Source organism: Micromesistius poutassou (assembly GCF_964030765.1).
Source record: "Micromesistius poutassou genome assembly, chromosome: 3".
Lineage (NCBI taxonomy): Eukaryota > Metazoa > Chordata > Actinopteri > Gadiformes > Gadidae > Micromesistius > Micromesistius poutassou.
This window is the reverse complement of record NC_140273.1, coordinates 1,868,352-1,884,143: the sequence shown is the minus strand read 5'-3', so window position 1 is coordinate 1,884,143 and position 15,792 is coordinate 1,868,352. Positions and strand designations below refer to the sequence as shown.

At 49.2% G+C, this 15,792-nt stretch overlaps 2 protein-coding genes across 6 annotated transcripts in view; both read right to left on the bottom strand.

Annotated features, from left to right (window-relative positions):
- Window positions 1–497: 497 nt before the first annotated feature.
- Window positions 498–15,082, bottom strand: LOC311340982 (interleukin enhancer-binding factor 3-like). 4 transcript variants are annotated; one of them, XM_084465896.1, is made up of 20 exons: window positions 15,025–15,082; window positions 13,766–14,245; window positions 12,874–12,988; window positions 11,622–11,815; window positions 10,937–11,105; window positions 10,232–10,394; window positions 8,142–8,233; window positions 7,101–7,196; window positions 6,593–6,704; window positions 6,403–6,500; window positions 6,029–6,137; window positions 5,766–5,912; window positions 5,151–5,341; window positions 4,524–4,646; window positions 4,048–4,179; window positions 3,414–3,578; window positions 2,653–2,770; window positions 2,260–2,298; window positions 1,674–2,096; window positions 498–1,210 (listed from the first exon to the last, which is right to left on the bottom strand). In XM_084465896.1, the coding sequence occupies exons 2-20, from the start codon at window positions 13,885–13,887 to the stop codon at window positions 1,086–1,088; spliced, it is 2,733 nt and encodes a 910-aa protein (XP_084322022.1). In that variant the 5' UTR covers window positions 13,888–14,245; window positions 15,025–15,082; the 3' UTR covers window positions 498–1,085. The 4 variants fall into 4 exon arrangements, with proteins under 4 accessions (XP_084322022.1, XP_084322023.1, XP_084322024.1 ...); XM_084465897.1 differs by having other exon boundaries at window positions 13,766–14,248; window positions 15,025–15,078; XM_084465898.1 differs by having other exon boundaries at window positions 13,766–14,197; window positions 15,025–15,053.
- Window positions 15,083–15,747: 665 nt separating this feature from the next.
- LOC311340319 (prostaglandin E2 receptor EP1 subtype-like) overlaps window positions 15,748–15,792 on the bottom strand; it is a 6,015-nt gene continuing 5,970 nt past the window's right edge. For both annotated transcript variants that reach the window (XM_084465220.1, XM_084465221.1), the window contains one exon: window positions 15,748–15,792. This exon is cut by the window's right edge and continues 1,262 nt beyond it. The gene's annotated coding sequence lies outside the window, so the exon portion shown is untranslated.

The window sequence follows — 15,792 nt, the reverse complement described above, 5'->3', positions numbered from 1 at the left end:
CCGGGCATGATGGTGCCTCACGCCCTGAGTCATTCGGAGAATTAGGATCATGTGATGCTCCATATAAAAAGGTGGTTTACTTTATTTCCACCACAATGGAAGCTTTTGTTCCTCTACTTACAGCCCCGTGTTTGACCCCATCTGCTTCCATTGAGGTTGTAAATCATTGTCTTCTATGCGTTCAAGTTCTTCCAAGTTAGTTACATAAGTGAAAGGTCATATCTTTAATTAGGTATTGAGATACTGCAAACATTTTCACTTTGTTCACTTTTCAAACAAAGCCCAATTTATCAATTTCATTTAAACTTATGGATTCTGAGATTTGTACCCGAATCTAATAACGCAAGTGCTCTTCTGAGTAACCACACAAAACGCACAATCCCACACTCGTCATACTACAACAAACAATTTCAAATGAATCGAATAACAAGAGGAAGTTTCAAAATAAAAGTTCTTATTATTTATTCTCAAAACAAAACGACATCACTTAACCGACACACGGAACAGAGAAAACATTCTTAGTCAGAACCACCGTGGAGCAGTCAGTCAGGTTAGTACACAACCTGGAAACAAGGGTCAGCCTGCTCAGATACAAAGGACATTTATAAAAAGACACAAAAAGAAGAAGAAACGTTTTACAGGTCACCGTTACATTCATGTCAACGTACAGGATAGAGGATGGGTCGTTAAATAATAATTAAACAGCTAATGTTCAGGAGACGAAGCAGGCTTCACATTGTGACATCGGCCGACCTGCGTGTGCGTTAGGGAGACCAGAGGACTACAAAAGGAAAAACAACAGCACTGTTTAAAAATAATAAAACTAGAAGGGAACTGAAGCTAAAATGATCGACCAGGAAGTGGTGATGGACTGGTTCCTGTCCCATAAAATGAAGAGGAACTGAAGCTAAATTGATCTCCCAGGAAGTGGTGAGTGAGTGGTTCCTTTCCAGGCTCCTTGAGGAACGAGCATCACTGGTCTGCGCTCCTTTTAGAGCAGCTCCTCAGGGCGGGCGGAGGGTTCAGGTCAGACGGGGGTGGGGGGGTGGGGGGGCGGGGGGGCGGAGAGAGCCACTCAGAGCCTCTCACTGATAGTTCAGGTGTCCGTACCCGGGATAGGAGCCGGCGTTCTGCCCGCCCTGGTCCGGGTACACCCCCCCACCGTAGCCCTGCTGCTGGGGGGGCTGCCAGCACGCCTGGCCCGACCAGCCTGGGAAGGGAGGGGGGGGGGGGGGGGGGCGGAGAGGTTAAAGGTCAGGGTCTTTGTTAAGTCACGTGCACAACAGACATGCATATTTTATTGTATTTATTTGATGTGCTACGGCGACTCAAATACCTCCACAATACCTCCCTTTTTTTTCATTGTGTGTGTGTGTGTGTGTGTGTGCGTGTGTGTGCGTGTGTGAGAGAGTTCAACAGTCTTGTGACTATTGACTATTGATAAGGCAGCGTCAACACCTTCTGCTGACACCAGAGCTGCCAGAGAGAACTCAACTCATCCACCTCAAACGTCTTACTTAACCGAAACAAGTAAGGGGACGTTCCCCGTGTTCTGATTACTGGGGTCTTCATTCAAACACATCCACCCCTGACCCCTTAGTCCCTATGAAGGTGAAGGTTTTATCGTCACCCCTTGCCGTCCCAGAGTCCTCCTGGCCTTCCCCACGACTCACCGTAGTTGTAGTTCTGCCCCCCGGTCACGGAGCTGGGGTAGGCCGTGCTGTACATGGAGTAGTCCGCCTGGCCCTGGGCGGCCGCGCCCTGCTGCCCCGCCCCCGGGGGCGGAGCCACGCCCTGCGGCGCCATCTGCGTCAGCTGCTTCTTCTTCTCCTCGCCGTAGCCGTAGCTGTAGGGGCTCTGCTGGTCGGCGGGGGGGGGCATGGAGTGGTAGCTGGTGGGCTCCACCGCCGTGGGGGCGGGGCCAGCGGTGGCGGCGGCGGCGGGCGGGGGCGCGGGCGCGGGCGGGGCGGAGACCGGGGGCGCGGAGTAGGTGTAGTTGCCGGCGTCCGGGTAGAAGGTGCCGTAGCCGGCGGCGGCGGAGGGGGGGGGGGCCTCTCCGCAGGGGGCCGCTTGGGGGCCCTTGGTGGGGCCGGAGGCTGCGGAGGAGAGGGTAACGTCAGAGGGTCTGGTGTGACCCCGGGGGGGGGCGGGGGTGGGGTGGGTCAGGTCCGTGAGGTGCAGTGGGTGAGGTGTGCGTTGTGTGTGTTTTAGTTTCTAGACGGGTTTAGTGCGTCTGTGTTAAGAAGGAACAACACTCACAATATCCTCCACCTGAAGTGTTCCCATAATTGTAGTTTGCTAAAGAATAAAAAAGGAGAATTCACGTAAATTTTTCTCAAACAGAGGCGACTACATTTACGTTTACATTTACATTCAGGGCATTTATCAGACGATTTTACCCAAAGCGATTTACAATAAGTACATTTGTCAGGACGAAGAGAAACAACGAAATATCTGTCGGCACAGTAAGGACGTCCATAGAACCAAGTGCCAAGCACTCACAATCACCAGGTTAACCCATCCCCTGTATACAACAGAGACAGAGTCTAGGTGAACAGGTGATTGTTGGGTAATTTGCGGACCACAGCCGCTACCCTAGCGAGGGTCACGGTGAGCGTTGACCCCTACAGGTCGGCGGGGGTCAACTCTTACTCTTGTTGTACTGGTTTCCTCTGGAGTACGGCCGTCCTCGTCCTCTCCCGCGCCCCTTCCAGGGGTGGTTTCCCGGTTCCGAGGGGATCCCCCTGATGGTCCCGAACCCGGGGATGTGCTGTAGGAGGAGCCAACCCAATCATTAACCAATCAGAGACTGTGTGTAACATGACTAGCTCCTTTACTACACAGGCAGAGAACAACACCAACACTACGGTGTTATGCTGCGTTCGTTAACGGAGTGGAAAGTCGGAACGGGAAACGTGTCATCCCCGACCGACGTGCGTTCGAGCTGCCAAGTCGGAAAAACATGGATGCATGGACGCATAACGACAAGAATACAAATGTGTTATTATAATTATAAATGTGAATGATCTAGTTTTGAAAAAGATAAGTCGACAGTAAGTGAACCAACTATACATTGCTGTCATCGTAAGAGAACCCTTCAATAAGAACAAGTGCTCTTAGTAGTCACAATGCTAGACGCTAGATCGGTATATACTCGGTATCGGCCGATACTCAGGTTCAGGAATCGGAAATCGGTATCGGGAAGGAAAAAATTGTATCTCTAGTTATAGACACTGGATAGCGTTGATAGAATACCCACCATGTGAGTATAGGTGACCTTCTCTCTGTGTAACGTACCATATCTCTCTAACCTACCATATCAGTGTAGGTGACCTTCTCTAACCTACCATATCAGTGTAGGTGACCTTCTCTAACCTACCATATCAGTGTAGGTGACCTTCTGTGTAACCTACCATGTCAGTGTAGGTGACCTTCTTCTTGGGGAAGTCCTTGCTGAAGGCCGAGGCGCCCCCTGCGGTGTCGGGGAACAGCTTCTCCAGGGCAGCCAGCGCTGCGTAGGACTTGGCCTCCTTCTTGTTGGAGCCGCGGCCCTTGAACTTCTGCCCGTCCACCTCCACCTGAGGAGACCAACGGCGGTGGAGGAGCTCAGCGACAGCGTGGAGATGGGGGAACTAGAGCCCTCTGAGGTAACTCAATGTCATGACTCTGGATGCAATAATAACTTTTATAATAAACCTTACGTCTCATTGTGTGTTTTCTTAATAGTCCTTCTCGTATTGTAGTTTACTATGTTCCTAGAATCCACAAATAGAAGTTGACCTGTACGCCTCAGGGTTCAGTAGAGCATTACCAGGCCTTGAGACTGAGAGGCAGGAGGCTAAAAGTGATGGCATGGGACTATAGCTGGTTAATACTCTCGATGAGGATAAGACAAAGACCCCAACACTCTTGGGTCAGAAGAACAGGGCCTGGGAGGGGAACCAACACCCACCTCCATGAAGAAACACCACCCACCACCACCACCCACCACCACCACCCACCTCCATGATGAACCACCACCAACCTCTATGATCAAACACCACCCACCTCCATGATGAAGCACTTCTCGTGGGACCCCCCCGTCTCCGCTGACAGCTCGTACTTCAGGCTGCGCCGCTTCTCGTTCAGCTCCATCACCGGGTTCTTCCCGTGCTTGGTGAGGATGGGGCCGGCCACTCCCTGGAGGAGGAGGACACAACATTCAACAGGCTAACAGGCTAACAAAGCTAACAGGCTAACAGAGCTGACAGGCTAACAAAGCTAAAAGGCTAACAAAGCTAACAGGCTATTCAAGCTAACAGGCTAACAGAGCTTACAGGTTAACAAAGCTAACAGAGCTAACAGGCTATTGAAGCTAACAGGCTAACAAAGCTAAAATGCTAACAAAGCTAACAGGCTATTCAAGCTAACAGAGCTTACAGGCTAACAAAGCTAACAGAGCTAAAAGGCTATTGAAGCTAACAGGCTAACAAGGCTAACACGCTAACAGAGCTAACAGGCTATTGAAGCTAACAGGCGCTCACGTCTTCTGATCCGGCGGCGAAGGCGATGGAGGCGCTCCCCGCTGCCTTGCTCCCCTCTCCCTCCAGCGGAGCCTCGCTGGGTTTGGTCTCAGACCCGGTGGGCAGACCCAGCTCCTGAAGCACCTGGGAGACACAAAACGTTCAATGGGCCACACAACGTCTCTGAGGCCTCGTCGCTTACAGTTCATCTCCTGGAAAGCATTCGGGTCTTAGAAGGTTACAATGCTCTTGAGCCGAGCCGTTCAACTATGTTACATTTTCAGATGGGAAATGGACTGCATTTACTGTGTGTCGCGCTTTTCTAACCAGTGGCCACCCAAAGAGCTGTACAATAATGCCTCACATTCACCCATTCATGCACACATTCACACACCGACGGCGGAGTCGACCACGCAGGGCGACAGCCAGCTCGTACAGGAGCAGTCAGGGTGAGGGCGTCTCGCTCAGGGGACACCTCCACACTCAGAGAGGAGGAGCCGGGCATCGAACTAGCGACCGTCGGGTTAACCAGTACTAATTCTTTTGTACTACCAGCCAACCCGCTCTACCTCCTGAGCTACATGCCGCCTGTCTGATCCAGATCAGAGTCATCGTGCAGTAGAGGACACACGAGGGCCTCCCGTTTACCTTGGTGGCCACGTTGAGTTTGGCCACTCTCTTGGAGGGGCCGGTGGCCTCGTAGGTGCTGCTGTTCAGGTCCACGGCCATGGTGAAGACTGGCTCGTGGACCGGGCCCACCTGGGAGACCAGCCGGTAGTCCAGACCCGGCTTGTACTGGTTCAGCCGCATCACAGCGTTCATACAGAGGTCGTCCGAGACTGGAGGGGACAGCAGGGAGACAGGAGGATGTCAAGGAGGATCTCGTCGTCGTCGTCACTTAATGTACGCACTGTATTTATTTGTATGTTTTTACGTCCTGGCACTTAAAAAATAGTACTTAGCATTCTGTAGCATCTTCTCCTAGCTATCTCTGTTGTATACGGGGGAATGGGTTAACCTAGTGATAGTTAGTGCTTGGCACTTGGTTCTATGAACGTCCTTACTGTACCCACAGAGATATATTGTTGTTTCTCTTTCTTATGAAAAATCTACTTATTGGAATTCGCTTTGGATTAAAACGTCTGCTAAATGCCCTGAATGTTAATGTATAATTTAAAACATCTTTAAGGAAGGATCCCACTGTGACCGGACATATTATACACTGTTGTATTAAATACTATATACTATATAGTAAATACTCACAGGACTTCCTGTCGAAGCGGTTGTGCTTCTGGAACTTGAGGAACTTCCTCTGCTTGCTGTTGAGCTGCCGGTCGTCCGCTGGGTTCTCCATCTCCGGGAACGCCCTCTTCACCGGCTGCTTCAGCGGCCCGGACAGCTCTATTTGGGCTGGACCCAACAAGAGGTCGTTAGACCAGACAGACTGCAGGACATAGGGTCCAACCCCGGTCACGACTCACTAAACGTGTTGTTTATGCAAATGCAGTGACGCGTGACCGAGGCACCTTTGATGTCTTTGATGTTGGCCCCCGTTAACCTCTGCGGTCGGACCGGGACGATGTCCATCCCCAGCACCTTGTGGAGCTGCCTGAACGCCGAGAGCCTCAGGGCGTGCTGAGCAGAGGACACACAGAGGGGTCAGCGGAGCACAGGAGGTAGAGCGGCGTCGACTCGTGACCGAGTGTCGAGGTTTTCCCCTGAGCGAGACGCCATCACCCTGACCAGCTCCTGACCAGCTGGCTGTCGCCCTGCGTGGTCGACTCCGCCGTCGGTGTGTGAATGAACGTGTGTGAGCCGTTGAGCGTCTGCTAAACACCATGAATGTAACACACGTTTAGAATCGGCGTACTCCTGCAACACTGTGAGGAGCCGGTCTCACCTGAGCGCTCGCGGTGAGGTCCTCACGCTGCTGGGGTTCCAGGTGACCGATGGCGTCCGTGGATTCTCTTTCGCATGGATCCTTGATACCTGGGCCACCTACACACACACACACACACTTAACCCCAACTCTTGGTATTCCTAGCCGTGACCCCCCCTCCCCCCTGTGTGAAGCTAAAACGATGACACACCTTCCAGTAGGATCCCGGACGCGATACACTCCAGGACGCGTCTGAAGGCCTCCCCGACCTCCATCGGTCGCTCGTACGTCCCGATGGACTTCTCCACCAGCAGCTCAAGAGGCTGAGGACGGGCGAAAACAAGAGAAACACTGCAACTACAGAAGGCACTGTGGACTGTTCAAGCTGTTTATGTGCAGGTGGCTTAGTGGAAACAAAAGTGGATTCATTCATTTTTAAAAACTTTTAAATAGGTTCAATCTAAAGTTAAATGAATTGTGATTTTTATTTTTACAAACATTTCAATGAGAAATCGTTGGATAAATACTAGTTTGTTATAAATACTAGCTTATGTTTTAAATACTAGCTTATGTGTTAAATACTAGCTTGTTATAAATACTAGCTTATGTGTTAAACACTAGAATAAAGGGGTGATATTATACCACCAGGTGTGAGTGTGATTAGCCATTGCTAATGCTAATGCTAATGCTAGTGCTAACGCAGAGCGAGCGTCCCTTACCCATCCCGATAGCGGCGCCCAGGCGGGCACGCGCTTACAGAGGTCCCTCATGACGCGGATCACGATGACGGCAGACTTCATGTCATTGACCTTCGCCTGCGGACCAAAGCATCGGCAGGTCAGTCCAAGGTCACCGCCGCTGACCCAAGCTGACCTCAGTCTACCTGAGGAGGCCCCGCCTCCCTCTGGATCTTTGATCACTGTCAACTCTTCCACTGAGTACGTTAACGACCAAGGTCAGTTAACGACCGCGTGAGAATGGTCATCAGAGCTGAACTCGGAGTCCGCTGAAGGCGGGGACGGTAGGGCTGTGCAATTAATCATTTTGATTGTGATTTTAATTTTTGGGTCAAACGACCTCCAAACTAATGTAAATCGAGTTGAAACTATTTGTTTTTTATTTTATTTTTTATACGTCTATATCTTTTTTTATTTGTTTTATTCATTAAATGTTTTATAGAAATTGCAGAACAGCTGGATACATATTTGTATCCAGCTATATATATATTTTCTTTCTGCTGGTTTTTATTTATTTTTAAGGGGAAATTTCAAAGTTCTCAGTTCAAAAGTGTTTTTATTGGAGAGTAATGCTAAATAAATGCATCATGTATTCAAACTCAGAAATAATCGTCGTGAATAATGGTGATTTAAATATTGGCCAAAATAATCTAAAATAAAAATAAAAATAATGAAATAATAAAAAGATTTTTTCCATAATCGAGCAGCCCTATGCACAGAGGTTAAAGGTCAACACCGCTGACTTGTTTGAACCCGTCGATACAAACCAAGGGTATGGAGGGGAAGGAGAGGATCCTGGTGTTAATAACATCTTAAACAGAGGAACTGGGGACAGGTGTATCAACACACTGAGACGACAATTTCACAAGCATGTGCACATTCTGTGTTTAAACTGAAATCTAGCCTGAGTTAGACCTGCACTACGCGCAACCTATTCTCAAAAGCTTCAGCAGCAGAACAGAACAGACACAGGAACAGGTTTAAAGACATTTCTGGAGTACAAGTAAGGACTGGGATGCAAACCTGGAACCACTTAGCGTGGCGGAGAGAGGCCAGGGCGGTCAGGCATTTCTGCCTGTCCAGAACGTCCGGCGGGTCGACGACCGTTTGCGTGTCTAGTGACGAGGTGGAGCAAGAAGACAAGGTACAGTTTGACCAAGGGGGGCGCCTCTGTCTGCAGCTCAGGGAGCAGCGGTCGTCCCCAAAGCATCGACAGCAAGGGAACCCAGGGTGTGTTAAAACTACCTACTTTACACTGTGTGTGTGTGTCTGTCTGTCTCTGTAGGGGCCTGGTGTGTAGAGACACTACCTACTACTACTACTACTACTACTACTACTACGTCTGTCTGTCTGTCTGTCTGTCTGTCTGTCTGTCTGTTTGTCTGTCTGTGTGTGTCTGTCTGTCTGTCTCTGTGTGTCTGTCTGTCTGTCTGTCTGTCTGTCTGTCTGTCTGTGTGTGTGTGTGTGTGTGTGTCTGTGCTGCCCTTAATCCCAGTTACAGACTCAAAGGGCCTCACAGGCCTAACATCCACCCTGAGGGCCACAGTCAAACTCTAGGGGCCAACAGGTACTAAACCACCTAATGGGGAGGCTGGGTGTCTATTGGCTGAGGCCGTGTGTCTATTGGCTGAGGCCGTGTGTCTATTGGCTGAGGCTGTGTGTCTATTGGCTGAGGCCGTGTGTCTATAGGCTGAGGCTGTGTGTCTATAGGCTGAGGCTGTGTGTCTATTGGCTGAGGCTGTGTGTCTATCCAATGTGTGCCATGCTCCCCCTGGGGGTACAGGGCGGAGAGGCCTCCCCTTGCCTCAGCCTCTCTGCCTTGGGTCTGCCGCTTTGCCCCCCCGTCGTGAGACAGCGTGTCCAGTTGGTCAAAGGTCCAGCGTCCCTAAAAACTTAACACACTAGAAGGCAATCAGTTGTAAATCAGAACCATTTAAAGAATCTGGAAGTCTGCTCCGCCCTGCAGCAAAACTGATAGCGTTCCCTGACTAGCTCTACATCAGTACACTAGTCCACCTCCCTCTTGCTTTATGTAAATTAAAAACACATTCAGACTAGAGTTGTTCCGATACCAGTATCCGAAATGCCTGGTTTCCGATAGACTTTGCGAGTACGCAAGTCTATGTGCTGATCCGATACATCATGTGACTAGCTCCTTTACTACACAGGCAGAGAACAACACCAACACTACGGCGTTATGCTGCGTTCGTTGGTGGTCGGAGGTGGAAAGCCGGAATGGGAAACGTGTCATCTCCGACCTACGTGCGTTCGAGCAACCTAGTCGGAAAAACATGGATACTCACGCTTAACCAGAAGAATAGAAATGTATTATTATAATTATAGATTATAAATATAAACGGTCTAGTTCTGTAAAAACAAATTTGTCGACAGCAAGTGAACCGACTATACATCGCTGTCATGGTAGGAGAACCCTTCAATAAGAACAAGTGCTGTCAGTAGTTACAACGCTAGACGCTGTATCGGTATATACTCGGGATCGGTCGATACTCAAATTCAGGAATCTGAAGGAATCGGAAAGTAAAAAAATTGTATCGGAACATCTCTAATTCAGACCACTCAGCCAGGCTCACACACACACACTATCCTGCACCTCAGGTTTTCCTGCCTGCGTCTGGATTCACCCAGGTTTTCCCCACAGCCAGAGGCTGGAGCCGAAGCTATTCCCTTCTCGTTCATCAGTTTTGCTGCAGTTAGAATCAGATGTACAACTTCTGCATAAAATCCATGCACTTCGCGCTTTTATTATTATTATTTTTTTTCCATTCTCAAAACATGTCCTCACGTTACACCTGAGCACAGTTAGGGAGTCAGGAGCCTTAGGACAGCTACGGTCAACACCATCAGGAACAATGCATCATTCACCACTGCTGCGACCGTGTTGCAAGGCGACGACTGAGGCCTCCAGAGAGGCCCCAAGAGGCCCCTGGCCCTGTCCACTAACCGGGGACCAGGGGCCGAGTCCCTATAGGGCTCCACTGATGTCCGCAGCAGGGGGAGGGACGGACAGAGAGACAGAGCGAGGAGAGGTCACGGATCAGTGGAGCCCTACAGGGACTCTGTGGGATCGAGACCACGGGACCGTCGGGGCGTACCTGCGTCTGTGGGGGCGTCGCCGGGCGGGCTCTCCTGCTCCGTGCGGATCAGCGGCGAGGTCAGGTGGATGGTCAGGGTGAACACCAGCTTCTTGGTGCTCTTGACGATGATGGCCGCCTCCTCTGGGCTCTGAATCACCTCGTACTTGTCCTTGGTGACCACCTGGTGGAATGAAACCCCAGACCACCCAGGATCAGAGTTGTTCCGATACCAGTGACGGAAATTCCTCCGATGCTGGTATCGGCGAGTACACCAAGTCTATGCGCCACTCCGATACCAACACATGACTAGCTTCTTCACTACACAGGCAGAGAACACAAACACTATGGTGTTGTGCTGCGTTCGTTAACGGTCAGAGGTGGAAAGTCGGAATGGGAAAAGCGTTTTCTCCGACCTAGATGCAAAAAAAAATGTTGTAGACAGTAAGTGAACCGACTATACATTGCTGTCATCGTAAGATAACCCTTCAATAAGAACAAGTGCTATAATGCCTAATCCTGAATCTGTATAAACTCGGTATCGGCATCGACACTCAAGTTCAAGAATCGGTATCAGGAAGGAAAAAAAGGTATCAGAACATCTCTGATACTGAGGACACACCTGTGCTCAATATGTCTCACTGAGTGTGCGGCAGCTCTATCTGCACCTCTTAATGCCAATTAATCAAATCTGTCAACAACGTCACAAAATAATGGCCATGCTACCTGCAGCTGCTGGTCTAGCAGCTCTCCCACCCTGGTGAGCAGGGTCCCCGTGGGCTTGTGGGCACACAGCAGCACCAGCTCCAGGTCCACGTCTCCGGTCAGCAGCAGCCCCTTGGCAACCAGGCCCACCCGCATCACACCCCGCAGCACGCGCTCCACCGCCTCCGGGCTGGAGGGGAAGGGGGGGGGGGGAACAGGAGTGTTAACAAAGATTCTGATTCGCTACCACATGGTTGTCATCACGTTGAAGCGAAAATAAACTGGCACAGTTCAACGAATTAGGACATTATTTAGGTATTGGTGGTGCAACCCGAGTTTAGTAAAGTGCTAGTTTGAAACAAACAAGTTGTCACTAAGGACTTGGTTACAACTTCACTCACAGCTTTAGTAACAAACTCAGGCCCAGCTGGAGCCACTCAACCCTGGGCCTGCAGTGTCATGTAAGTGTGTGTATGGTACGAAGATGTGAATATTTATTTGAACTAAAATGTTGAGTATTACTCTTAAATCAGTGCAACTTGAACAAGAGATAGTGTAGTTATGACTGTGAATAAGGACAGATGAAGAAGGACAGAAAAAAAAGGGTCTATGAGATGATTCACGTCCTTTTCCCATCCGAAATGTTCACCTTCTCATTCTCTCGAACTGTAACTGGTTTCTCATCGTTGCTCTCGTCGTTCTTTACCTCTCTGCCTCTGGAGTCTCTGCAGCGGCGGGTTTCTCGTCCAGCGTGTCGGACACGGCTTTGAGGGCACACTCCACGTGGGAGATGATGACCTGAACGGCCTCCAGCTCCTCGGAGGAGGGGTAAACCGAGGAGTGCTTGGCCATGAGGTGGCGGTCGTAGGGCTGCAGGGGGGGCATGCGGGAGGCTGGGGCCTGGAGGAGAGGCAGAGGGTAGAGTCACATTACCATCCAGGGCGTATAGCAGGCACTCTTATCCGAAGCGACTTACAATAAGTATGTTTGTCAGAAGAAGGAGAAACGACAATATATCGCTGTCGGTACAGTAAGGATGTTCATCCTTACTGTCATAGTGCCAAGCACTAACAATCACTAGGTTAACCCATTCCCTGTATACAACAGAGATAGCTAGGATAAGAAGCTACACAATGCTAGGTACTATTTGTAAACGCCAGGACGTACAACATACAATAAGTGGGTAAGAGGGGTGTGGGGGGGGTAAGGGGGGAGGCTATACAGAGTCGAGGTGAACTCTGAACAAGTGAGTCTTGAGTCTTTTGCAGAAGCTGGTGAGCGACTCTGTGGTGCCAAAGTTAAGTATAACGCCTCGTACCCACTGTACACGTCCGTCGACGGAAGAGAGTGGGCGTGTCCGACGCATGGGGTAAAACACGATCTGCGTATAACGTGCGTATAACGCGATCTGATTGGCCAACGGATCCGTCGCTGCCTGAAAAGTTCAACTTTTCTCAACTTTTGGATGCAAGAGACGGAGCCGATTTGACAGACGGACCCACAATGCATTTCGGGAGCGTCCCATGTAAAGTCAATGAGATCCGTCGACGGACGTGTACAGCGGGTAGGGGGCGTGAGTCAAGGCAATGACCAAGTAGTGGTGGAACAAGATCCAGAATCAAATGTATATTTAAATGTATTTGTTTTCTTTAAAAGGCATTTGAGTGCAGTTGAGGTTAAATTAAGAAGAAAATTAATCTTTTTTATATCTATATATGTATGTGACTATTTGAACATTTGTTCCTACTGGAAGTGAGTAATCATGGCCAACATGGAAATAAACAATAAAACAGGAAGTATAAAAAGGACACACTGGAAAAATAGGTTGGAAAGAAACAAGCAGAAAAAACAACTTGGAACTTCCTGGATCAGTAGGATAATGTCACAAGTTCAATTCAAATTGAATAATGATATTATTTAATCTAGGAAAATAAAGTATTGATAATTGGCTGATGAACCTCATGATGGGAGGGGAACTCCTCGATCTCTTCTATAGCAGCGATGTAGTCGTGGTAGTGCCTCAGCTCCTCTTCGTAGCACAGGCAGTCGTACCAGTAGCGCAGGTCCTCATATCTACACACAGAGACACACAACACAGACACACACACAGTGACAGACACACACAGACACACACACACACACACACACACATACACACAGTGACAGACACACACACAGAGACACACACAGACAGACGACACAGTGACATACAAAACAGAGACACACACACACACACACACAGAGACACAACACAGAGACGCACAACACAGAGACACACACACACACACACACAGAGACACAACACAGAGACACACACACACAGAGACAGATGACACAGAGACAGATGATACAGTGACATACAAAACAGAGACAGACACACACAGAGACCGACACACAGATTTACATTTAGATTCAGACGCTTTTATCCAAAGCGACTTAGAATAAGTACATTTGTCAGAAGAAAGAGAAACAATATTTGGCTGTCAGTACAGTAAGGATGTTCATAGAAACAAGTAGCCTGGAAATACAGAGGCTGTAGCTACGGGCTTACTGAGGTCTGGATCTCGGTTATTTGTTCCACCAAAATTAAAGAAGAAGATGGTGTGCATATTGTAATATCTAATACAATAATATGTTAAGCAATGAGGCAACGCTTTGAACTGATCACGAGATGGCATAGTACTCTGTAGTACTGTGTAGTACTCTGTAGTACTGTGTAGTACCGCGTAGTACTGTGTAATACAGTGAGGGACTGTGTAGTGGTGTGTAGTACTGTGTACCTATGTGTAGTACTGTGTACCTATGTGTAGTACTGTGTAGTACTGTGTGCCTATGTGTAGTACTGTGTACCTGTCAAAGTCATGGGGCAGCAGGCGGTGGCCCTGCTGGATCAGACTGTCCCAGGACAGCAGCTCCTCATAGGCCTTCCCCTCGTCCCACACATGGAAGGGCGGAGCTGCCTCGGAGTCCATGACGGCTCAGTGTGGACCGGAGTCAGGGGCTCAGTATGGACCGGAGTGAGGAGCTCAGTGTGGACCGGAGTCAGGGGCTCAGTGTGGACCGGAGTCAGGAGCTCAGTATGGACCGGAGTCAGGGGCTCAGTGTGAACCGGAGTCAGGAGCTCAGTGTGAACCGGAGTCACCTGCTGGGAGGAGCTCAGTGTGGACCGGAATCAGGAGCTCAGTGTGGACCGGAGTCAGGGGCTCAGTGTGGACCGGAGTCACCTGCTGGGAGGAGCTCAGTGTGGACCGGAGTCAGGAGCTCAGTATGGACCGGAGTCACCTGCTGGGAGGAGCAGGGGGGATAACGTCAGGTGTGGACCGGTGTCACCTGCTGGGAGGAGCAGGAGGATGGAGTCAGGGGGAGAGACACACGCCACATGAATTTATTAAATGGTAAACGGACCGCGTTTAAAGTGTGCTTTTCTAACCAGTGCCCACTCAAAGCACTTGACAATATTACCTCACATTCACTCATTCATTCACACACACCACACGGCCGTGTCAGCCACGCAGGGCGACAGCCAGCTCATCGGGAGCAGTCAGGGTGAGGGCGTCTCGCTCAGGGGACACCTCCACACTCAAGCTAGGAGGAGCCGGGGATCGAACCAGCGACCTTCTGGTTACCAGCTGACCCGCTCTACCTCATGAGCCACACTCCGCCCCCCAGTAGTGATGAAATCCGTTGATAAACCAGGTTGACAGTAAATAATAAAGTTGATGTGTTGTTATCAATAGTGTTCAATGAGGTCATGAGATGCACAATAAGCATGTTATAGGGATGCTGCTAGTGATACACATAAACACATTGCGTTGGACAGAAACAGGAACCTCGTTCTTGCAAATGCTGCTTTAGTTAAAATAGATCAACGCTGCAGTTAGAGACAAGACATTTAACACGTAAAGGTTTATAAAGTAGAACAGGAGAAACCCAGTGGGCTAGGCGTAGCTTAGCGACGGCTAGCAGGTGAAGCTAGCAGGCTAGTAGAACTAGCAGCAGAAAGAGTTGAATGGTGGCTTTCCCGGACCCGCAACAGCGAACTATCTTCCTCGCTCAGAACCGAGGGTTGTTCATACTTGTGTGAAATGTTCAACTGAAGGAAGTCTCACCCTTGACGGAGTTGTAAAGGAACCCTTTTCGATTTGTTGTTTGTCTGTGTCAGTGGCGTCCCCTAGTGATGACGTCAGGAGGTGGGCTGAAGTCTGCTGGGATTCAGGCTGAGATCTGGAATGGATCTGGTCTGGACCAGAGATCTGGTCTGAAGATAGTCCCTGGACCACAGATCTGGTCTGGACCAGAGATCTGGTCAGAACCAGAGATCTGAACCAGAGATCTGGTTTGAATATGGTCTCTGGACCAGATATCTGGTCTGAAGATGGATCTACTGGAGATAAATACTTCTATGTGGAAAATGAAGAATATTCCCCACATTATTGAGTCTGGACTCTGGAATATTAGAGATTATTGACACAAGCGCCAAAAAATTGCACACAGCCTGAGTATTAGGCCTATGCAAAATTATCATATATCATATCAATTATTTTGGACTTTTCACGACATTTACATTTAAATGTAGGGTGTTAGACGCTTTTATCTAAAGCGACTTACAATAGTACATTTGTCAGAAGAAAGAGAAACAATATATCGCTGTCGGTTTCACAACATGGTCTAAGACAAAAGACACACGTGAAATAAATTAGACGATGCATGATCTCACATTCATTTTCTTTATTTACATAACACATTCAGTTATCTCATCGTCCTCAGAAAATCGAGGAAATAATTCAAGTATCATAGTCTATCAATATTTATAGACCTTTTAGAGTGGAATCGTTTCCCTAAGTTTCCAAGCAGCTGCAATGTATGTTTGCATGAAA